Source organism: Oratosquilla oratoria, chromosome 1 (genome assembly GCF_046742065.1).
Source record: "Oratosquilla oratoria isolate Oo_2021 chromosome 1, ASM4674206v1, whole genome shotgun sequence".
Lineage (NCBI taxonomy): Eukaryota > Metazoa > Arthropoda > Malacostraca > Stomatopoda > Squillidae > Oratosquilla > Oratosquilla oratoria.
Genome location: NC_134777.1, coordinates 121,641,628 through 121,663,967, shown reverse-complemented (window position 1 = coordinate 121,663,967; position 22,340 = coordinate 121,641,628). Strand labels below are relative to the sequence as shown.

Sequence of the window (22,340 nt, the reverse complement as noted above, 5' to 3'; positions counted from 1 at the left end):
GCGGGGAAAAAATGTGCTAAAACAGATTTCGTAACGAAGTCGTGTCGGACGAAAGGTACGCCATGTTTGTTATGATAGATGCCGATGTCTTAGAAATGAAAGGATGATAAACTAACCTAACCTAATCTGTGTTTAATAAATCATTACCTGCAAATTAAATGTCATCCTGCTCGTCCTCGTTGTCGTCGTCGTGAGAGACGTTGGCGGGCTTTTCAACCACTTAGCTTGCGGGGTATACAAAGTTCTTGCAGCTTGAAGGAATGCATGTATCTCCGCTCCATAACATTCCTTCAAGAAAATATACCTGGCGAGGTACTGTCGGAAGTACCGAGGCCGTCAATTGACAGACGACAAGATGGTGTCCCGATCCTATGCTACCGACTTCGTTCATTAGCGTATTTGCTTGTAGCAAGGTATTTTTTTTTCATTTCCGCCAACAAAATTGCATATTATGTTGATACATTTTGATTTACAAAATTAATAATTAATTTTCTATTGCTATATTGCGCCCATGGTCGAAACTAAAAAAATACCCCGGTATTTAATATGGAATGTCAGCATACGCGGATTTGGTCATACACGGTAATTTCAGGAACTTAACCACCGCATTATTCGAGGGCTTTCTGTACTATCAAAACAGTAAATAAAGGTTCAAAATACTGTATAAAAGGGAAAACACGAAAATATACATGTATTGCTGGACATTGTACATACAGTACATGTACGTATATGTATACACTTTCGCTTAACGACCAATTCGGTTAACGACAGCGACGCTGGTCTCAATTGTTAAACGAGGAGTGGTTGTACAATATTTGCTTAGTATTCCACGTGACAGTTGTTGGTTTCCAAGCCAAAGGTCTGGTTCCTTTGAGGCAGTGCAGTGTGGTGCAGAGCCAGGAGATGTACATAGGGTTTGGGGTAGGACAGGGCTCACCCTGTGCTTCCAGTACTTTGGATGCAAGTGATTCGATGGGTGTTGTGGAAGATATACTTTGGTTGTTTGGAGAATGAATGGTTAGCGCTTTTGGTGTGGAGTCGTTAATATACTCCATTATGTCTTGTATAGGTTCTCCTGAGGAGTTTGGTTCTTTTCTTGGAGTAGAAGGGTTGTAAGTGTCAGGGTAGTTGAGAGGATGGATGGATGGAGGTTGAGGTCGAAGGATGTATTGGTGTTTCTTGATCCTCAGATGAGTGAAAGATGAAGGTGCAGGGGGAGGGGTTCAAGTGGCACAGGTAAAGGGGATAGGGAGTTCATAAATTATGCAAGTGGTTGCTCTCATTGGAGTCATTTGGGAGGAGCTCTTGGTGGAGGGGGAGTTAGTCTGATGGAGTGAAGTGCCTCCGTAAGTGTGTCTCCTGGTCTGGTCATCTTGGGTTGTCTCAGGCTTCCCTGGTTCTAGGTCTCTTGTCAGGCTTTCTCCTTGGGGGATACATACCACGAAGAGTTCCGCATTTGTCTCCAAATTTATCGTTTGTTCTCATGGTAGATTTCTTTGTTATGCAATCATTGTTCGTAGGTTTCAGTTCCAAGAGTCTCGGGTAGTTCCTGTCACGGACCACTTGGTCTTGGTATGGGTCAAGTTGGATTCTCAGCCTGGAGGCTCATAGATGTAATGTCTCTATGGAATCGGGGATTGTAGTTATTGATTGGGGTGTTTGGGTCTGCTGATAGCTCTGACGGCATTACCATTGTAGACTGTTATCGAGTTTAGGGGAAAGCTTGCGCGGGACCTTGGTTCTTTGGAAGATTGTTGATCCCTCTTTAATTACCCATAACCTTGCTGGTGGCTGCTTCTCAGGCAGATTAGGTTTAGGGAGGCTACATATAAGGCATATTTCCTAGCCTGTGTCCTGTGTGGGATGAAATGGGTGGATCTCAAATAGGGCTGCTCAGTCCTTACACAGGGTGACCACTGGGCCAACATCACCTGCCATGTGGGTTGTGACTAAAGACTTGCTTCCTGAGGTCACCATCTGTCTCCACCATCACGAGCCATCGAAGGAGGGTTTAGGGTTGTTAGTAAGAAAGGAGATTGATAGTGACTGGATGTATTGTCAGTCTTGGTCCAGTCTTTAGTAATGACTACCAAATGGGAGTCTGATTCAGAGGCACCTAGGGGAGTGATGTGAGGGAGCAATCCCTTCTGCCAACTCTTGAATCCCACCTCAAGATCTTGTCTCCCTTAGGGTGTGGCCACACTGCACGCGGTTTGCTGGGAGGGTAGTGGGATGCCTAGCGAGACTAAGGGAAGAACAAACGCATTTTATCTAATCTGAGTGGCCATACTGGAAACAGGTAGCGGGTTCTCTCCAAGATCATTCTCTACCAGGGTCCAGTATGGCCACTTGTATTAGATAACATGTGTTTGTTCTTGCCTCTGACCCACTAAGGATCCCGCTACCCTCTACCCTCCCAGCAAACTGCGTCCAGTGTGGACACACCCTTAAGGAGGAGCTGAGGCGGAGAGGGTTACAAGACCTTGGAACGGTATTCAGAAGATGCAAAGTTAGAAAAAAATAGGACATTTGTATGCCTTCTGTAATACAATTAAATAACTTATCAATATGTTTAGGGTTTTCTACAGACCAAAAGGTCTCCTATTGGTCTCGTACTCTACTATTGTCAAAGTTGAATGATAATGATTGTAGAAGTACCCAGGTTGAAGTGGGTTGATGGTGAAGATGAAGGTCATAATAGTAGCGGTTAGTATATATTCTAACAAATGAAAGTTTTGGTAAGGAAATACCAGAGCAGAAATGAAAACAGTACCAGTTTTTTTTTTTTTTTTTTCTTTTTATATATATATGCGGAAAAAAACAAAGAAATATAAACTGATGACCAAGTGCATTCATCTATTCAGACATCCTCAGGGTACCCTGAGGATGTCTGAATAGACGAAAGCGCTTGGTCATCAGTTTACCTTTTTCCTTGGTGGTTTTCCGTGTATTTAGAATCACGAGTTTATGATTTCTCATGCATATATATATATATATATATATATATATATATAATATATATATATATATATATAATATATATATATATATAATATATATATATATATATATAATATATATATATATATATATAATATAATATATATATATATATATATAAATGATAATACAACTGCCCAAGGAGGTACCCACATACAGAAAACAAAAAGTACTAAGAACCCAAATTGTACTAGACTTAGCCTAGTATTTGTAGTGCTTGAAGTAATTTTTTCCTCATAGTTCCACAAGGTTGAAAGCTATGTTACTTTGAATAATTTGTACAGGTAGTACTCAAATAGTACAAGTACCCAGATGGCACTAGTAGTACACAAGTAATACTAGCTTTGCCAAGGTGTACCAGTAGTAATAGTAGTAGTAATAGTAGTACAAAATTAGTATTCATATTACTCTAGTACATGTGATACCCTAGTAGTACTATCAGATCCCAAATAGTACCCAAGCACTACTGGAAGTACCTGAGACTCATATAGTAGCAGTGATAACATAACATAAGAATGAAGGAGACTGCAAGATACCATAAGGCCTACACTAGGCAGCTCCGTATCCATCACCACCTGTCATCCCCATCCATAAAGTTGTCTAATCGTTTTTTAAAACAACTGATAGTTTCAGCGCTTACTACATGGTTACTAAGTTGATTCCATTCGTCGACCACCCTATTAGTAAACCAGTTCTTGCCTATTTCCTTTTTAAATCTAAATTTGTCCAGTTTATAACCATTACTACGAATCCTGCCCTGTTGTTTTAATATGATGACCTTGTTTGTATCACCCTTGTTAAAGCCTTTGATCCACTTGAACACCTCTGATAACCAGGCACTAGTAATAGTTCTTGTGGAGCAGTGGTTATCATCTCTGTGTCAAACACAGAAATCCTGCAAGGCACCTCTTATATGTATACAGTATTTATTTTTTATTTATTTATTATTATCAATTTTTATAAGAGACTATTTTACTCGGCAAAGGGGAATAGACTGAAGAAAATAGGATATATTTCAGGAATTTCAGTAGCACCCCAATGGACCAGAGTTGCGTGGTAATATTTATTATTTAATACAGAAAAGATCTTGCTGGCTGTAACCAACGCTTGTCCAAGAAATAATGTCATGCAACTCTGGTCCATAGGGGTATTACTGAAGTCCCTAAAATGTTTTAACTTCATAACATTCAATGTAGTATGCCCCCCCCCTTTTTTTTTTTTTTTCTTTTTGAAAGAGAGAAAGTTCTGAATGGAATCGTCCAGCATCAAACAGAAGAAAATATATAAGTCCACCACAAGAGCGTTACTCCATTTCAGTGTTCAACTATCAGATACCAAGTTACTTGTGGGACTAGAAGAATACTGATAGGCTTCTTGCATTAACTAAACCATGTAACTACTATTAATAACTAGTATTAGTTGGGGGTATCAGTGATTATGTAGTAACCAATACCGAACTAGTAGTAGTAGTAGTAGTAGTGTCCAAGTAATAGTAGTAGTAATAATTGCCCAAATTAAGAGTCCCCCAGTAGAGGTAGTAGTGGTAGTAGTAGTAGTAGTTTCCTATACTTCTTGTAGTGGTGCTCCAAGTAGTATTACCAGTATAGTACTAGTATTCAAGAAATAGTAGAATGAACTCTGTGGGCGAGGGAAAAAAAAAAAAAAAAAAAAATAAAAAAAAAAAAAAAATTATATATATATATATATATATATATATATATATATTATATATATATATATATATATATATATATATATAATTACCAAAGTAAAAGGAGAAATCTTTAAAAGTCTGTAATTGTAGTGGTGACCACCGACCCTCCTGTTGAGGTCACAAGTTGGTTTCCTTTGTCAGAATTACCATCTGTTCCCCTTGTCAGATTTACCATCTGGTCCCCTTTGTCAGTTACCATCTGGTTCCCTTTGTCAGAGTTACCATCAGTTCCCCTTATCAGTTACCATCAGTTCCTCTTGTCAGTTACCATCTGGTTCCCTTTGTCATAGTTACCATTTGGTTCCCTTTGTGAGTTACCATCAGTTCCCCTTATCAGTTACCATCAGTTCCTCTTGCCAGAGTTACCATTTGGTTCCCTTTGTGAGTTACCGTCAGTTCCCCTTATCACTTACCATCAGTTCCTCTTGTCAGAGTTACCATCTGGTTCCCTTTGTCATAGTTACCATTTGATTCCCTTTGTGAGTTACCATCAGTTCCCCTTATCAGTTACCATCAGTTCCTCTTGTCAGAGTTACCATTTGGTTCCCTTTGTGAGTTACCATCAGTTCCCCTTATCACTTACCAGCAGTTCCTCTTGTCAGAGTTACCATCTGGTTCCCTTTGTCAGTTACCATTTGGTTCCCTTTGTGAGTTACCATTTGGTTCCCTTTGTGAGTTACCATCAGTTCCCCTTATCACTTACCATCAGTTCCTCTTGTCAGAGTTACCATTTGGTTCCCTTTGTGAGTTACCATCAGTTCCCCTTATCACTTACCATCAGTTCCTCTTGTCAGAGTTACCATCTGGTTCCCTTTGTCAGTTACCATTTGGTTCCCTTTGTGAGTTACCATCAGTTCCCCTTATCACTTACCATCAGTTCCTCTTGTCAGAGTTACCATCTGGTTCCCTTTGTCAGAGTTACCACCTGGTCCTCTTGTCAGAATTACCATCTGTTCCCCTTTGTCAGAGGTACAATCTGTTCCCCTTGTTAGAATTACCATCTGTTCCCCTTGTCAGAATTACCATCTGTTCCCTTTGTCATAATTACTATCTGTTCCCCTTTGTCAGAGTAACCATCTGGTGGTCACTTGCCCTAGGCACCAGCTGGTTCCAAGGAAGGCCAGCTAGCCAGCCTTGTGGAATCACGAAATGATTGACACAATTCGATGACGTCAGGTCACTTGATGACGTCAGGTCATTTGATGATGTCAGGTCATTTGATGATGTCGGGACATTTGGTGACGTCAGACCACTTGATGTCGAGGTCATTTGATGACGTCAGTTCATTTGATGAAGTCGTCATTTGATGACGTCAGACCACCTGATTATGTCACGACATTTTATGACGTCATTTCCAGCTCGATTAGGTTTGTTTTTATCTTGTTATGGTTGGGGAGTATGACTGGTCCACCCGGGAGGGACGTCGGAGATGTTTGTCTCCCATGCTACCCTTCACCACTCTCATTTCTGAAAAAGGGTGCAACCCCGAGGTCTAGCATTCGATCCAGAGGAGGAGGGCATACAACCGGCGACACTTCCAGAAGAATATCAAGGCCTGGGGATCGTTGCCGGGTGTCTTGGGGTCGCGGATAACCTAAGGACTCGGTCTTCGTGCAACTGTAAAAGCTTAGCCCTGTGGAGCCCCTGCAGGATCTCCTCTCTATCCCCTGCGGGAACAATACAGCCTCAGAACCTCACAATGGTGGTTTAAAGTGAAGCTTTTGGTTTAATATAAAATCAGAAAAAAAAAACGAACATTCGCATAATTCAGACAACACTACGAAATTTCATCCCGGTGACCGTGGCCACATTTCTAGGGGCCCTGGATACTATGCGAGACAAATCCGAGGCAACGGTTTGTTCAAGACTTTTGTCCGACCCGTACGCGCGAGTTTGAATTCTACAACTGTTTTGTCCGACCCATGTGCGTTCTATCTGTCGTAAAAGGTTTACGAACAAATGGTGAGGATTTGAAGACTTGGAGAATGGAAGCCAAGAGACTAATTATTATAAGAATGAATAGATAAATATATTTTTATACTGTTACGGGGGGAGAAACGGGAAATAAAATTTGCAATTATTTGACAAAGTTTTATTACAGGATTGGGAAGGCATGCTGGGTAGGCCATTTTATCTATTCATTAATCTGGTTATATATTTATTTTTCATTCACGGTAGAGAGCAGGATAAAAAAAAAAAAAGAGCAGATGTAGAATATGCGTGCCAGACGCAGATACACGATACATTACTGTTTACTAAATCAGCCACGAATTATATTGAAAGTATTACCTCTGTGGAATGTTAATTTAATTGGCTAAGGGAGCCCAAATATACAATAGACAAGTATTGACGACAATATTGAACTAATTTAATCAAACAAATACGATTCAGCCCCAACTTAATGATTCTGATATTCAAATTTATTCATTCACAAATCCTTGATGTGCGAGCTAAAGCTCAACATAAAAAAGAAAGAAGATATATTATATATATATATATATATATATATATATATATATATATATATATATACATACATACATATAACAAAGGCTTTTTCCCCCTAAATGGGGGCAGCCAAAAAGAAAAAGCCATAGAAACCACTCCTACCCATTTCATCCCCTATATATTCCACTCCCCTCCACCCTCCTCCCTCCCTCTTATCTTGCCACCTCCTGGATGACGGGTCATCCCTGCATCCTGTCCACTGCCCTGGGTCAGAAGCAGTGTCGCAAGACACAGCACATCCACAGCAAGGCCGCTTCATAAATTCGGCGACCCCCCTCTCCGTCCCCCCATGCAGAAAAGGAGAAGGCGGGGAGAAATCCCTTCGGGCTGCGTCAATTATTTTTTAATACATACTTCCTCAGCCCCCATCCCCCACCCACTCCCCCTCATGTATGTATATGTATATATAACGAGATCCTAATTAAAAAACGATGACACGTTCATTGAGAATGACAATACTAACGTTAAAGGCAGCATTGAAAAAGTGCGAGGTTTCCGAAAAACAAATGAAGTAAAATGTTTAACAACAGAGCTGTGAAATAATAAAGAAAACGACTAATGGGATGATACTGGTGAATTTGTTATTGTTATTACTATTATTTTAATTATTATTATTATCATTATTAACTAATTATTATCGTTATCATTATCATTAATAATTAGCAATCATTATCGTTATCATTATTATTATTATTATTAAATCATTAGTTATTATCATTATCATTATTATTATCCCGCGAAACGAGGTAGTTACTAAATCAAAACTTCTCCCTACATCCATCTCTCAAAATAGAAATCAATAATGATAATAGTAGTTGATAATTTACAACAATAATGACAACAACAATAATAGTCGTCTTGTCATCATAGCTCCTCATGGAGCCATATCTACATTAAGTATATTTAGAGTCGAGTGAGAAAGACAAAAGACTGTATATAGAAAATAAATAATAAAAAAAAGAATGATGAAAAGAATTATGAAGACAAACGAGAGGAAAGCAGATGAACGATGATGAGATGAACGAAACATTAAAAGAAAAAAATCTAATGTAACAGTGAATAAAAATAATAAATAAAAAAGTAAAGAGACAATAAGAATAAGATAAATTTTTGTTCACGCAAATGCTAAGTCTTATTGAGTGCCGTCATGATTTTTTTCAATGACGATGGTATGAGGAAAGACTGGCTTCCATCAAACTGTAATATTCAGGTGTTGTGCCCGTGAGGTACCGTCTCTATGCCTCAAATGTTCAACCTTGGCAATTTAATTATCCACTTGTACTTATCTTTTAGTGTGTATATTTTATTTAAATGTAATATACGGATAAGAGTTCTGTGTGTTTGTGCGTGTGTTTGTGTTTGTGTTTGTTATATTCCCGCGCACATTTTTAACAAAGAAATAATCAATTTCTCGTCATTTCAAATCCTGCAGTCACTTCGAAGTAGCTGTCCTTATTAAGAAAACAATTGAATTCCCTTATTAAAAGCGATTCGATTCCTTATTAAAAGCGATTCGATTCCTTATTAAAAGGAATTCGATCTCTCATTAAAAGTCTTTATGAAAGAATGTATCACACGTTCTGCTTACTGTCCTTCCATTAAATCTTTCAGTTTCTAATTTATGTATAATTTATGTCAAATATTCTATATTTTAATTGAAAAAACTTTTTTTCAATATTATTCTCGTAAACAGATTGTTGTATTGCGATTATGTTAAGTTAGTACTCTTATGTTAAATGTTGACTCTGCCATTATCTTGTTATTATATTTAATTAGAATTTAAGTTTTCATTTGAATATTTATATATTACTCAAATACTTGAAATCATCTTATTTCTTATTGAGGCACTTTGTTAAGTACTTGTTGATTGAAGTTTGTTCTGTCTCATAGATACATTTGAATTCTATAGGTATCTTGCCTCTTTTTTTGTACTTGGAGTTTTGCTCTCTCTCCCTCTCTCTCTCTCTCTCTCTCTCTCTCTCTCTCTCTCTCTCTCTCTCTCTCTCTCTCTCTCTCTCGTCTCATTATTCTCTCTTTCTCTCTCTCTCTTGAGTTTCTTCTTTTTCTTTCTCTTTGATTTTGTTTCTTTCGCTTTCTCTTTTTCTGATCCTCTATCTCTCTCTCTTTCTCTCTCTCTCACTCTCTCTCTTTCTGACTCTCTCCCTCTGGCTCTCTCTCTCTCTCTCTCTCTGACTCTCTTTCTGACTCTCTCTCTCTGACTCTCTTTCTGACTCTCTCCCTCTGACTCTGACTCTCTCCCTGACTCTGACTCTCTCTGTCTCCCCCAGTGTTCCCCTCTAACGTCATGTACTATACATCTCCAGGATTCGAGTCACGTTACTACTACCTCCTCCTCCTCCTCCTCCTCCTCGTCCTCCTCCTCTTCCTCCTCCTCCTCCTCCTGCTCTTCTACCTCCTGCCTCCAGGCACTCGCTCTCTCGCCCCGCTACGAAGCGTCGACCACGAGTAGCGGAAAGGCAAGTGTGATCTGTTTGCCTGTTCTCCGGGTGTTCTTCCATGTTCTGCATGAACGTTCTTCAACACACGAGTTCTTGCACGAATACTGAGCTCCTTACGCAATTTTTTTTTTTTTTTGGCATGGGTTTGTACCGTTTTCTATGAATCTTCCCACGTTTTTTTTTCCAACGAATCTTTATGATACATTTTTTGCATGAATTTCTTATGAATATCTATTTATCTTTTGTTTATTTATTTATTTATTTATTATGTTGTTTGCATGTGTTTTGTCTTGGATTTTTTTGTGTGTTTTTGTGCACGTAACGTCTTGTTCTTGTGTTTGTTTCCGTGTTTGTGCATGTTTGATTCTGTTTTTTTCGTTCTATGTATTTTTAATATATGCTTTATTTACATATAGGTTGAAAATATCATAGCAGAACATTACAGATTATAAATATGAATATATACTATAAATAGTAACTGCAGTAATTCTTTAGTTTAAGTGATATCAATGGAGGTGACATGTACATAGAAAATGGAGGAAAAAAAAGGGAGGGAGGAAGAAGAAATGGAGGAACAAAAAGGGAGGGAGGAAGAAGAAACGGAGGAACAAAAAGGGAGGGAGGAAGAAAAAAGTGAGGAAGAAAAAGGGAGGGAAGAAGAAAAATGGAGGACGAAAAAGGGAGGAAGCAAAAACGAAGGAAGAAAAAGGGAGGGAAGAAGAAAAATGGAGGAAGAAAAAGGGAGAGAGGAAGAAAAAATGGAGGAAGAAAAAACGGAGGAAGAAAATTTTAAATGAGAAAAAATGGAGGAAGAAAATATTAAGATGAGAAAAACAATTTGGGGAAAGAAAAAAAAAATGGACGGAAATGAGGAAGAATGATTGGATGGTAATGCCCTGCCCCCATTTTATTTGTTCATTTGTTAATTTATATTATGTATATCTTTTCTTTATTTGTTCAGTTATTAATTATTTTTATTTATATTTTTTTTACTTATTTGTTATTATTTCTTTATACATACATATATATATATATATATATATATATATATATATATATATATATACATATATATACATATATATATATAAATAAATATATTTAAAAATATATGTATTTATATATATATATATATAAGAAAATATATATCTATATAAATTTGTATATATATATATAAAAATATATATATATATATATGAATATATATATATATAGATATACATATACATATATATATATATATATGTATTATATAAATATATATATAAAATATATATATATAAATATATATATATAAATATATATAATATATATATATATATATATATATATGTATGTATATATGTATATATATATATATATATGTATATATATATATATATATATATATATATATACACAAATATATATATATATATATATATATATATATATATATAAAAATATATTTATTTATATATATATATATAAAGATATATTTATATATATATATATATATATATATATATATATACAGTATATATATTACTTTACCTTATTTTATCTTATTTTATTTTATCTATTTTTGCACAAAGGAAGGAAAAGATCCAGTATAGGACGAAAGCGCGTTCAAAATAAAAGATGGTAGCGTTGGCTCATCCATTACTTCCCTATTTCTTCAAGAAGATTTAGAAATATTAAAATAATCAGATATTCGCAAAGAAAATAAATAGAATAGATAAATAAATAAAAGAGGGAAAGGAAAAGAGAAGGTGGGTGTGATTTGAGTCGTTGGCTGAAAGGGAAGTGCTGCGAGTCGTCGAGGGGGAAGGGGGGAAGGGGGGGGGGAGCAAATTGAAAGTCACTAAGCCGGTGAGAGTCGAGGTAGGGTTGTGTAATATCACCAAGGCTCTTCTACATGTTTATAAACATAAAAAAGGGAAATGGGCAATGAAAAAAGGAATCATATGAAAGGAGGATGGAAGCAAAGGTGTATGTTTTGTGTGTGTGCGCGCGCGCGTAAGTTTAGGGTCTTTTCGATTTTCACTGTGTGGTATAAGACGTCGGCTGTATTGGTTTTGCTCAAAGCTCAAGTATTTGATATTGTAGGTTCATTTCCCCAGCTGATATTATTTCTGGAAAATAAATGAAAATTATTATTTCTATCGTTCATATATACAGTTTAATTTTCATTTGTTTGTTTATCACTTTATTTTTGTGAAACGTACTGGTTAAATTTGAACGACAAACCTTACCATCTTCATAAAGAAAATATTAGCTCATTTCTTTATCACCTGCATATGTATATATTAAATAATATACACAATTTTTGAAAATAAATATTTTTGTAGTCGCTGAGTGCATGAGTTTGCAAGTTTCCATATTAATTCTTGTAGCACAAATATTTTCTTTCTGCACATCATATGGCATCACCGAATCTCGTAATGCACCAGACATGACGTCATCACACTCCCATTACTTCTTCATAATATACTTCACGTCATTAATACATACTTAAAATATTTCCTTGAGTGAAAACATCAAATGTAAGATATCAAGAGCCGAGAGGAACAACGTTCAGCAATGCTACTTTCATACAGTTTAGAAAGTGATCTTAAGATGGTAGGTTGCACAGCTAAATTCAATTTCAAAGCTGAGAGGAATAACTAATCTTCAAGGAGGAAATAAAACAGAGGTTAACATAGTTACACAACTCGTAGAAGAGTTTGAGAGAGGCCTGTGTTCAAGAGTAGGATAAAAAACAAATTTCCTAATAATTTTCTTGCTGATTTGAATGAACCTGATATTTGTTTATAAAGATAATCATAAGATCACTCTTCTTGCTCAAGGGATTTCCGAAAGTAGTGAATGTCACATTCGTTCGAATCATCGAGAAAAATATTGGGGAATACATGTACCAAATAGATTAATAAGTTCATTAAGTAATAAATAAATAAAAACAGGTAGATAACTGAATAAAACTACAGGGCATTTCTCGAATTTTATCATTTCTTTTTTGTCTTCCTTGCGCCCTGAGAACCACCTAAGACGAAAAAAATTATTTGGCGTTAGTCAGAACATACGCGCGCGCACACACGCACACACGCACACACACACACACACACACGCACACACACACACACACACACATGCACACACATACATAGACAAGTATGTTAGGTATAGAGAATAGGAGACGGGACCCATCGAGCGTTGCTCCTTCCCTGTACACTACAGTTAAGTAAATATTTATTTGTATATACATATCCGTATGCTATTTAGTTCTCCCTCTTACCGAAGTTGGCTGTCTGTCTACCTTTACCGACCAAACACGAGTTTAGGTGAATTTATTTTTGTACATTACGAAAGGCGATCGCCATCTTGTAAAATTCGTCCCATCTCCCGCCTATTTCTATATTCTTTTATATATCTATTTAATTATCTGTTTGTTTATTTATTCAATTATTTACATATTTATTTTTGCTTATCTATTTATTCATTATATATTTTTTATCTTTCGTTATCTTTCTAATTATCAATGAATTAATCTATACATTTATTTACATGCATTTATTTGTATATTTATTTTTATAACTTATTTATTTCTTTATGTATTTATTTATCCAACTCGCGCTTATTATATTCTTTCTAGCTTAAATTTCAGCTCCTATGAGTTGGGTGTAGTTATAAGTAAAGGTGAATTCATTTAACGTTTCTTCTGATTATTTTTATTAAATTCGAACGTGTTTCTGTCACCAGTAATAGGGATGCGTTGACGTTAAGAAATATTATATTTGGTTTTGCCACAATGTCCGTTTCCGCGAGCGTCATTTGTTTTGATTATTCTTTGCGCGGTCAAACAGTAAACAAAGACAACGCCGGCGAATATTACTTCAGATTCATTGTTTTAGATAAAAAAAAAAAAACATCGATTAAAATCGACACTTAAATACTTCTGTCATGATTGATCACGTGCTGTGTTATGGCCTGTCTCAATCTAACTCAATCTTGTCTCCAAAAAAGGGTCGAGAGAAATATGCTTGTTTTGGAAATTCCGCTTGAACGACCTCAATTCTACAAGATAAAAACGGCCAAAAGTAAATAAGCGGATAACAACAGTAATAAAATTTGTTAGAATAATTTTTCACAATGCATAACCTCAAAACTTCACATCACTATAGTAGCACATCTACATCACATCATAACTCTTATATCGTCTGTACAGACATTTCCCCGTGCATGGCATAACATTATGTAACAACATGGTTTCCACAAAGGTATAATACTTTCTCGGTAGATATCAGCCTTGTTGCACAATCACACAATGAATGCTGAGTTGTTTTAAAGTTTCTCTTTGGTGGTATGGTAGTGCATTTTATTGTAGTGCTTGGTATGATTAATACACACTTACGGACTTCAGCATGGCGAGTCCTGTTTCTTGTAACTGTCCTGTAGCTGTAGTAAGTAGAGGGCGTGCATATTGCATGACTTTTGCAGGACGCAAAATACGGAGCTTCAGACAGATGTTGGATGAAGAGTCATAGAGTCTACCCCGCCAGGTTCTTCCCACAAAGACCTCGGGAGGACACGGACACACCAACTCTCGACTCGAACTCCTCTACAGAAACAGACACTAGTAGACGTCTTGAGACTCCCCCTCGACAGCCCCAGACGACCGCACCGCCCCCACTGCCTCCTCGACCCAGTCTGAGCTCCAACAGCTCCAGCGATTCTTCGTCTACACCGGAAACCCCACCTCCCATTCCCCCTCTTCCTAGTTACACACAAAACTCTTCGACCGAGCTTGTCCCCGACGAAGGACCTTTTACAACTGAGCTCCCACCCCAACCCCCTTCCTCCTTCATGCACTACGCATCCCCAAGGAAACTCCCTTCGACCCAGACCATTTGGTACGAGACAGACTCCCCCAGCGAACAGTCCAGTGCACATGCTGGGGCTCCAGGACCCCAGAACACAGTCTCCGAGGCTCTTCTCTTCCCTGCTGAGCTCGGCTCTGTCATCGCAGAAGGAAGCAATGTAGTGCGAAATGTAGTGAATGAAGAACTGAACTCCCAGAACAATCTCAACACAAACCCAGCTCGAGGAGGTCGTCAGCAGGGCAGTGCCCAACCCTCTCTCACAGACGTGAAGAACGACAACAAAACAAGTTTATTGTCTTCTGTTGGCTCCACCCTCCGACCAATCGCCACAACACTTTATGGGGCGTCGAACAAGATGCGCACCAAGATACTGCCTAAACTTCCTTGTGTCACTTCGTTGAGCAAAGATAGCCACTCACCCTCATCCAGCACTCCTACCTCCTCCGTATCATCCTCACCCTCCATTCCGTTCCTTCAAAGATCACCTAATTTGTCCTCCAGATCTGCGTCCTCCCAACCCAATCTTACCCATTCTTCTGCTACCCTCCCTTCCTCTCCTGTAATGATAAACCACGCAAGCCCTCAACCCGAGTCCGTATCGTCTGCCTATGATCTGCCATTACCTCCCCGTCCCGTTTCGCCACCCACACTTCACCCTAGATCTTCAAGGAAATCTGTACATGGACATTCTACTCCTCCCGCTCATTTGACCACCTCCTCTTCCCCTGGTCCTTCTCCTTCAAAACCTTGCACAACGCGCAATCCCTCGCCACTCCCCCAGCCACCGCCGAAGCCCAAGCGGACCTTCGCCACTGTCCAAAATGCTCACAGCATCTTGCATAATAACGTTGCATATGACTATAACACGGTAACTGGAGCTCCCGAAGGAACGATTCATGAAGAAGGGTCTTCCAAGAGAAGAGACGAGGAACCTCCGAACAAGACAGATGAGAAACTCCCGGACAAAGGAACTAACTATGATGGTCCGCCTTTGCCGCCGAGAGTCCCCTGTGGTTCATTATCTACCAAGACCAACCCTCCTCCCATACCGTGGAATTCTCACTATGGAGTACCAAGGCCAAACCCATGCCCTGTGTCTGGTCAGAACACAGGGGCTGCCGAGGACTGGTGTGCATTTTCTGTAGACAAGAGGATTAAAGCAAGAGCATCGATTAATCGTAATTGGAAGTCACTTTCCGAAACAAACTCGAAAACTTCTTTAAACCGAAAGAGTATCCCACCTTTCCTTGCGTCCAACCACAAAACACAAATCCCTGATGGAAATGGAAATGCTTTTCCAGAGCAAAGATCTAGTGCTGAGATTTCACCAACTCATTACAAGACACTTCCTTTCTTAAGTCAAACAAGTAGGACTGAAGCCTCATCTGTACCAAACCAAAGGAAACAGGTCCTTGCAACCAAAGCCAAGAAATGCACACCGAATCTAACGGTTAGTATCGTTAACACTACAAATATCCTAGGCACAGACACCCGGAAACACATTCCAAGGCCTAGAAGAGGAAGCTATGAGAGTCAAGGAAGTCTTACAGACAGTGCATGTGGAGATGACAACGGGAGAATGAGCTCTGAGGCTGAAAGTTGTGACAGTTTGCTTCAGGTCTCCCCGACATGTGACTTAGAGGAATTACTTTCCAGAGCATCATCGCACCCAGTAGCAGCACCTCAACGTTCTTTCAGTTTACCCGAGGAGACATTTTTATTAGACGAATCGCATGAGTCTTTACAGCCAGAAGATGGCTTTCTTCCTTTGGAGCAAGACCAAGCAACAGGGAATCAGTTCCAGGAGGATTTATGGCAAAGCACCCAAGAAAGAGAATTGGGTGCTAAGCCAAAAGTGAAACCAAGGATGAACAAAAAAATGTCAAGAAATGAGAAAAGTGAAGCAGAACACTGCTCACAGTCAAATGACACGGTGCACGGCGCCTCAGGCTTTAGTGACAGAATATCATTTCAGGCTTCGGAGCTCGTGAATACAGATACTGATACTGAGAATCTATCTGGTCGGGAAATGGTCTACCATCGACAGTTGAGTGAAGCTTGTAGAGAAAGTCAGGAATGGCAGTCTGTAAATTGGGAAGATGGAGTGATAGAAATAAAAAATAAAAAGAAGTCCTCCGTTCGTACAACCCAAGACACTGATTTTCTTACAACTTGTGGTCAAGGGCCAGTATCGTCCTCTAAGCCTACTATATCTCCCAGCTTGCTTTCCAGTCCCCAACAACGACCTGGAGCATCTGGAGCAGGCGATCCCAAACACGAGGAGACTCCAGACGACAGACCACGTAAACAAAAGTCAGAAGACACGAGTTTGGACTCCGAGGAAGAGAAAGATGGCGACAAACTGGCTGAAGGCAACAAACCTTTCCCCGGCCAAGATGCCTCCCAACAAGACACACGTTCTCAAGCTAATACTTTCGTGACAATTCCTGGAACTTTCACAGAAAAACTGGTTGAACTTGAGGGAGACAGTTTGTCATCACAGCTTTCGAGAACTCCAGAACCAGTAATTACGGACTTCGGTGTCACAGAAAACTCCCATCCCAAGCGACATCCGAATGCAGTTGAAGTCGACTCGGAGGACGGGAATCAAAGGAACGCAATAGAGAGTACATCGCCAGTCGCAAATCTGACAGAATCCCATTGCCCAAGTACAAGCAATCTAGATTCGGTTAATCCTCAGCAATCACAGACAGTCCCTGGTACTTGCAAAGAAAAGCCAAAATTACATAAAAAGCCCAATTTATCAAACAATCCCCAAAGGGCACGAATACCAGCCTATGTGTCCAACACCAAGGAACAGTCAAAAGAGATCAGAACAGACTCCCAGAGTTATGAGTATAAGAACAAGAAAGGTGACAAAACCCAGACCTCAAACGGGACAGAATCACTGTACCCAAGCTTCTGTCACCCAGAATCAGTGAATTCTCACCAAAGCGACTCCAATCCAAAGCCAAGACCTCGAACAAGCCCAGGACTTACCCGTTCTAATATTGGAACATCCCTATCTCCCTCTACAGACTTCACAGACAATGAAACGCACACACAGACGACACAGGACAATCCAAGTGAGCTCCCCAGGTCACAACAAGATGTCATGTCTTCACATCAGGTAGTAATTTATTTAGTTATATAGTTTTACAAGTTCCTGTGTATGTGGACAGGCTGAAAATGGTAAGCAAAATATTGGTACTTGTCATAGGAAGAGTAATCATACAGAATTACTCGAGTCCATGATATTCTTAGGTCAAAGAAGACATTTGTTATTTAAATTTTTTCATAGCATTCAACCTCCCCCCCAAAAAAAAAGTGCGTGAGCAGGAATGTCGCGGGGTCTCTCCCTTTAACCCAAAGTGGATCTCCCTTTAACCCGAGACAACCGAACGGGTAAATACAAGAAAATGGATCTTCCTGGGGGGTCAGGTTTCAAGTTGCAGATTCCATAATCCCTCAAATACCCGATCTGCCACTATGACAGCAAAGCAAGTGATTGGTAGGATCATCCCTGACTCACTGTCACTGTGGAGGAATTCCCCAGACACAACATCTAGTATAACGATGACCTCCTGTCCTAGCCATCCCCCCATCTTATGTCCACCACCTCTCTCTGTCTCTCTGTACAGCAACCCCCCCTCCATCTCCCCCCTTTCTTACCGTGAGCATATGCATAGCAATCAACGCAGAATAGTACGTATGGTACTGTAGAATAGGTGCATGATGATGATGATCAATAGTACAATAGTACTGTCTGCTGGCACGGTAGATGATAGGACTCGTAATTCTCTTCTTTCTGTGTTCTTCAGATGTAATAATTCATTACTTGTATATATTAATTCATTACTTCTCATTACCCCCAAATCAGTCAATATTGATCAAATTTGTGATTTTTTCTTCTTCACATAAGTGACATTTAATGAATTTAAACAGATCAAGTCCATGACTAAGTTGGTTCTTTGTATTAGAAAAAAGAAAAATCTCCTCTGAATGAAATCCTCTGGTGTTATAGAATAACTTAAATGAAATTAACTCAAGAGATTTTGAGTTTCACCTTTTAAGGTTGTACTTAGGGGAAAGACCCCAAAACAGAATTCAAGAATTGCCCACCAGAAGCTTTCATTCGGTCCTTGGGATGACCTAGTTTCTGGGTTCAGACCCAAGATCCTCTTGAAGAATTAGAACGAAACCCCCCGAGCGTATATCTCGATTACCTCGAGGTGACTAAAAGGTCCCTTTTTGCCCCCCTCCCTCCCCCTGGTACACAACCTCAGGGTTCCCGGAGTCCACTCATCTCCCCTGGAGCCTCTCCTCGCGTCTGCCGGAGGGACGAGGCGAAGCCGCCGCCTCCCGTGCCGCCCCGGAAGTCCAGTCCGGCCCCAAGTCCTCCAGCCACCCCGTGTCTCTCTCCAGGTCCTCCTCCAGCTACCTCCGCCCCACCCCCTTCCTCCTCCACCTCCTCGTCTTCGTCATCCTCGTCTTCGTCGTCGTCGTCATCTTCCTCTTCGTCGTCCTACTCGTCCACGACGCCGTCGTCGTCTTCGTCGTCTTCGTCGTCTTCGTCGTCGTCGTCGTCGACGCTGACGACTTCCTCGCCGTCTTCGTCTTCGTCAACGACTACTGTGCCTTCCACAGTGGCGAGCCATAGTCAAAATCAAAAGTAAGTGAAGGACGAGAGTTTAGTTTGTACAACAGAATAAATAAATAAATAAATAGATAAATAAGTAAACAGACATGAATAAATAAGTGTATGAATGAATATAAATGATAATAAACAAGTAAATAGATAAATAGATAAATACAGATATAAATAGAATAAAAAGTTCAATAATTGAATAAGCAATCCATAATAACATCAATATTAAAATTTCGATGATAATATTATAACGTTGATAATAATAGTAATCATTATGAGAGTAATAGTAATAGTAATATAACAAAATTAATAATAAGATAATTGATATTAATAGGGCGAATTATGTCCGTAGATTGTTGCAAACGAATAGTGATATTAATTAATAATTAATTATAATTCATTAAGGGCACAGATGTGCACTTGTATCAGACAGTGTACAGTGTAGGCACTGGCAGTCTATTCCACTGTGTGGTGGTAAGTTCATCCGTGCAGTGCTTGCACGTACATCAGCACTGGTGGGAAATTGATCAGGTACAATCATAGATTGGTGGAAGAGGGAGGGAGGGAGTGGAAGAGAGGGCGAGAGTGAATGGGAGCGAGGGAAAGAGTAGAAGGAAGGGAGGGAGGGAGTGGAAGAGAGGGAGTGAGGGAGGGAGTGGAAGGTAGGGAGAGGATGGGGGTGAATGGGAGGGAGGGAAGGAGTGTAATGGAAGGAGGGAGGGAGGGAGTGGAAGGGAGGGAGGGAGTGGACGAGAATGGAGTCGAGGGAGGGAGTGGACGGGAATGGAAGGGAGTGAGGGTTGTGATTGGGATGGAGATGGTCCAGACCTGATTGGTTGATGGAATAAAGGTCCTCCGCTGATGACGACGACGAGTCCTCCATGTCTGATCCTAACCGACGCCCCTCCTCCTTTCCCGCAGCATCAGTTCGGAAACGATAGCCAAGATCACGGTTCCCTGTGACGACGACGACGAGGAGGAGGAGGAGGAAGAGGAGGAGGAGGAGTTGGACCTGCCCCCAGCGCCCCCACGGACCGCACCCCCACCATCCTCCTCATCCTCCTCTACAGGTCCTCGAACTCAGACCCCTCCCCCTGCGTCGGCCACGCTACTCATGCAAGCTTCGCCAGGAGATCTTTCGGGTAAGTGGAAAACCTCAGAGTGGCACTGTGCCGATTTCTATCGTGGTACAAGCGTACCACAAACATGTCACAAAAAAACAAACAAACACATCTCTTGATGCTTTGTATGATTTTTTTTTAACCGCCTTTCGTCGAGCGGTTTTATTCAGCGAGTGAAGTTTATCCGCAATCTGTCTCAGTTCGTTTCTTATTTTTTTACTCATGGAGACTCTTGCGTGCCTCTGGTCCATAGGGGTGTTATACTAATCCCTATAGAAAAACTTTGTTGAGTAAACAGACACACACACACACATACACACGAATATATATATATATATATATATATATATATATATATATATATATATATATATATATATATATATATATATATAAATATATCTGGTAGCTCTAGGGTGACCATACGCCCGGCTTTACACCAGGCTTGTCAGGCATTTGAGCAATCTGTCCCCCATCCAGCACACCCTTGTGCCGGACATCGTTTTTCATTATATTTTCGGAACCGACAAATAACACACACACGCACAAACACACACACACACACACACACACACACACACACACACACACACACACACACACACACACACACACACACACACACACACACACACACACACTTTCGTCGGATGGACGTCGAAGATTGGAGTTCTGAAGAAAAAGTGAAATTTTTGTGGATCTCAACCTTATTGTATTTACAGGGAAGGGGATAGCTCGTGGTGTAGTGGGAAAGTGAGAAAAAAGGAGAAGGGGAGGGATTACTGAGGGAAATGGAAGGAAATGAGAAAGGGGAGGACTTTGTGCAGGAGACCAGGCGTCTTGTAAACAAGAGGAGGACCGATGATTTTGGTGAAGGGATTAACAAAAATGTAAAGATTAGAAATATAGATAAGAGCAGCACAATGGAAGGTGAGGATAATAATTTCCAGGGATTTAATGAAGGGGGGGGGGAGGGGATACTAACCTCCCCCGATTAGCAAGACTAGAGGAAAAACTTGAACAAATGACCGAACATTGGGAGATTAGATTCGGTAACATAGCAAAGATTGCGCAGAGAGTTGAACAAAAACTTAACTAAGGAAATAGAAGAATTAAAAAGACAGTTAAAATAATTAAAAGAGGAGAATGAAGAATTAAAGAGGAATAATAAAGACAACAAAGAGGCCATAGCAAAAGAAGCACAGGATTGGAAAAAAATCCAAGAAAACAATAAAGTTGCATTTACTGACATAATTAAACAGCAAATGAAAGAACAAACTGAAGACTCAGTTATTAAAGTGATTAGACACGAAGGAGAATATAGTAAGAGACTTAGCAGACAAAAAGAAATGTATAATTATATTAGGAATGGAAGAGAAACATAACCTAAATAGAACTACAAGAATCAACGAGGAAAAAGAAAAAGTAAGCAGTTTACTAAAATTAGTTCAGGAAGATGAACCTGAAATCATGAAACAAATTGAAGAGATGTATAGACTCGGAAAGTATAGTACAGATAAGACCAGACCAATTAAGATTAAATTCAGGTCACAAACGACGGCAGAGAATATCTTAGCAAAAACAGGGAAACTAGCGGCAAGTGAACAATATAAAAAGGTATGGATAAAAAGAGAAATGAATAAAGAGGAAAGAGAGGAGGAAAAAATTAAAAGACAATAAGCTAAAGAAAAAAAACGAGAACAGAACAGAGTCAGAAAAATAGAAATTATATTGGAGAGTAGTGAATATGAAAGTAAGGAAATACGACATACTAGAGAAAAACAAAAGGGAAACAGAGAATACAATGGAAGTGGCAGAAAACTAAAAGTGTCTTACACAAATATAGATGGATTAATAACAGGATTGAATGAGCTGAATGATTATCTGAAGGAAAAAGAACTGGACATAATGGGAACTGTAGAAACGAAATTAAAATGTCCGCTACCACCCAACAGTGTAGGACATGATGCATATAATTATTGGATTAGAAACAGAGAGACAAAACAAGGGGGTGGAGTTATGTTCCTGACT

The 22,340-nt window shown here is 39.4% G+C and overlaps 1 protein-coding gene across 4 annotated transcripts in view; it reads left to right on the top strand.

The window, feature by feature from the left end:
- Nucleotides 1–22,340, top strand: part of Cbl (E3 ubiquitin-protein ligase CBL) — a 191,273-nt gene that overhangs the window by 157,742 nt on the left and 11,191 nt on the right. For all 4 annotated transcript variants that reach the window (XM_076185870.1, XM_076185876.1, XM_076185865.1 and 1 more), the window contains exons 9-11: nt 14,158–17,670; nt 18,827–19,212; nt 20,110–20,330. In XM_076185870.1, coding sequence (XP_076041985.1) covers nt 14,158–17,670; nt 18,827–19,212; nt 20,110–20,330 — 4,120 coding nt within the window. The remainder of the gene's footprint in view (nt 1–14,157; nt 17,671–18,826; nt 19,213–20,109; nt 20,331–22,340) is intronic.